Source organism: Protobothrops mucrosquamatus, unplaced genomic scaffold (assembly GCF_001527695.2).
Source record: "Protobothrops mucrosquamatus isolate PMUCROS unplaced genomic scaffold, P.Mucros_1.0 scaffold_296, whole genome shotgun sequence".
Taxonomy (NCBI): Eukaryota; Metazoa; Chordata; class Lepidosauria; order Squamata; family Viperidae; genus Protobothrops; species Protobothrops mucrosquamatus.
The window spans coordinates 44,969-46,951 of NW_015386372.1; the positions used below are offsets into that span (position 1 = coordinate 44,969).

The following is a 1,983-nucleotide window of genomic DNA, read 5'->3' on the forward strand; positions in this document are numbered from 1 at the left end:
ATATATTTCATTTTATTAAAATTAAATATTTTGTAATAATGATTGATATATTAGTTTAGGAGGGAGCTAAAGGATGTTATAGAATTGTTAATTTTAGGGTAACATAATTTAAGATAGAATATAATTATTGTATTGTAAACCCTGTGTGTAGCTCTGGGAAGTCGGGGGGAAGGGAGGGGGGTGGGGAAGGGTGGGTTGAAAAAAAAATATATATAAAAAAAATAAAAAAATAAAAATAAAAATAAAATGATTTATACAATTTGCTACATTTCCAGTTATGGTCCCAGATTTTGGGTGCGTTCTGTAAATCAGCCCATTTGAGATATCTTGGTTGAAAAGGTTTTGCTCTATGATGCACCATTTTGCCCAGTTAAAGGTTACGGACACGAGAGCTTTAGCAGTATATAGATAAATGTTAGGTCAGAGGGCTGTTTTCTGCTATTAGGTGTCCCTAATACTGTCTGCTGTCTCTTTGTCAATAAAGGCTTCTTCATTCCATCATTTAAAAGAGAAAGAACTCTGTCGATTGGGGCAGGAAGAATGATCAAACATCTCCAGATCTTTAAAGCCTGGATGAATAAATAGCATGTGAATTAACAACTACAGAAGTAAATAGAAAGGCAAATAGAACGCCAACATCTGATTCTTCCATGCCACTCTTATAACTCCTGCTGAGCAAAAAACTGCAACGGTCATCAATAGGATTCTCACCGGGTGCCGAATGTCTGTAATAAGCAATACAATGTCTGACATCTCCAATACACGCCATAGCTGCCTCCATGTCTAGAAAAGAAATCAGAACATTTAAAAAAAAGTCTTCTGTAGAATTTATCTTTCCCTAATGAGCCAGTCACAGCACCCCTGATCAGACTTTGTGTTACTAACAGAAGAGAATATTTGTAACTCAGGTTTGAACTGTGGGGTCCTTGGTGCTCTCTGAGCTTGGTTGTTTTCTTGGAAGACGTTTCATTACCCAACTAGGTAACATCATCAGTTCTAGAAGTTCCCCAATTAAAGAACTATCAACTCAGGCAAACAATCCAACTGTAAACAACAGCCAAATCAAGGGACCAACAACAACATCCCCATCGACACTGACAGCCACTAGTACAGGGGTGGCGAACCTATGGCACGTGTGCCAGAGGCGGCATTCAGACCCCTCTCTGTGGGCACACGTACCATGCCCCGGAGATGGTGAGGGACTGGCCCCTGCCACCCTGGCCCCGCCCACCCAGTCTGCCATGACCACCGCGGCCACGCCCACCCGGCACCCGGTGATAAATAAGTGGGTTTTGGGTTGCAGTTTGGGCACTGGATCATCATTGCACTAGTATAAAAACAGGAATCAAACCTGCAAATCTGCCCCCACTTCTAGCACTGATGATATTACCTAGTCGGGTAAGGAAACATCTGCAAAAAAGCAACTAAGTTCAGAGAGTACCAAGGATCCCACAGATTTTGTGCCCCTTTCCATTTTTCTTCTTGTGGGCCATATAATTAATATTGCCCAATCAATCCTAGTCCTCAAAATGTACAGGGTTTTTTGAAACATCTACAAAATAGAAGAACAGACATCCCCGAACCGATGTCCCTCCTCCAAAGGCATGGACTATCAGGATTGATGGACAGCCTTTGACAACTGTAAATTAAGGGAACTGAATCTAGGGCACTCAGGTTTGTGAAGATGTACAAGGTTATCTTTTTAAGGGGCAGAATCAGCACAGGCATACCAGATATTTGGCATGTGTGGCCTGTAATGTATGCATTTTACTAGCAAATATCCAAATATCCAAGGGTAATAATCATGCAAAGACCATGAGATTTTCCCATTATCTGGTGCACAATATACGATAGCTTCTGGTACAGAAACTGAAAAATATACCCTGGATATAGGAAAAAAAAGTGAATTAATTTTACTAACAGGAGCAAATACTTATGTATTTATTTCTACGTTGCCATCCCAATACTTCCCCCCGCCCATAG

At 40.7% G+C, this 1,983-nt stretch overlaps 1 protein-coding gene across 1 annotated transcript in view; it reads right to left on the minus strand.

The window, feature by feature from the left end:
• GNL1 (G protein nucleolar 1 (putative)) overlaps window positions 1-1,983 on the minus strand; it is a 31,054-nt gene that overhangs the window by 14,562 nt on the left and 14,509 nt on the right. Inside the window, exons 4-5 of the mRNA XM_015832047.1 lie at window positions 1,772-1,869; window positions 712-783 (exon numbers count right to left, since the gene is read on the minus strand). Of these exons, the coding sequence (XP_015687533.1) occupies window positions 712-783; window positions 1,772-1,869 (170 nt within the window). The remainder of the gene's footprint in view (window positions 1-711; window positions 784-1,771; window positions 1,870-1,983) is intronic.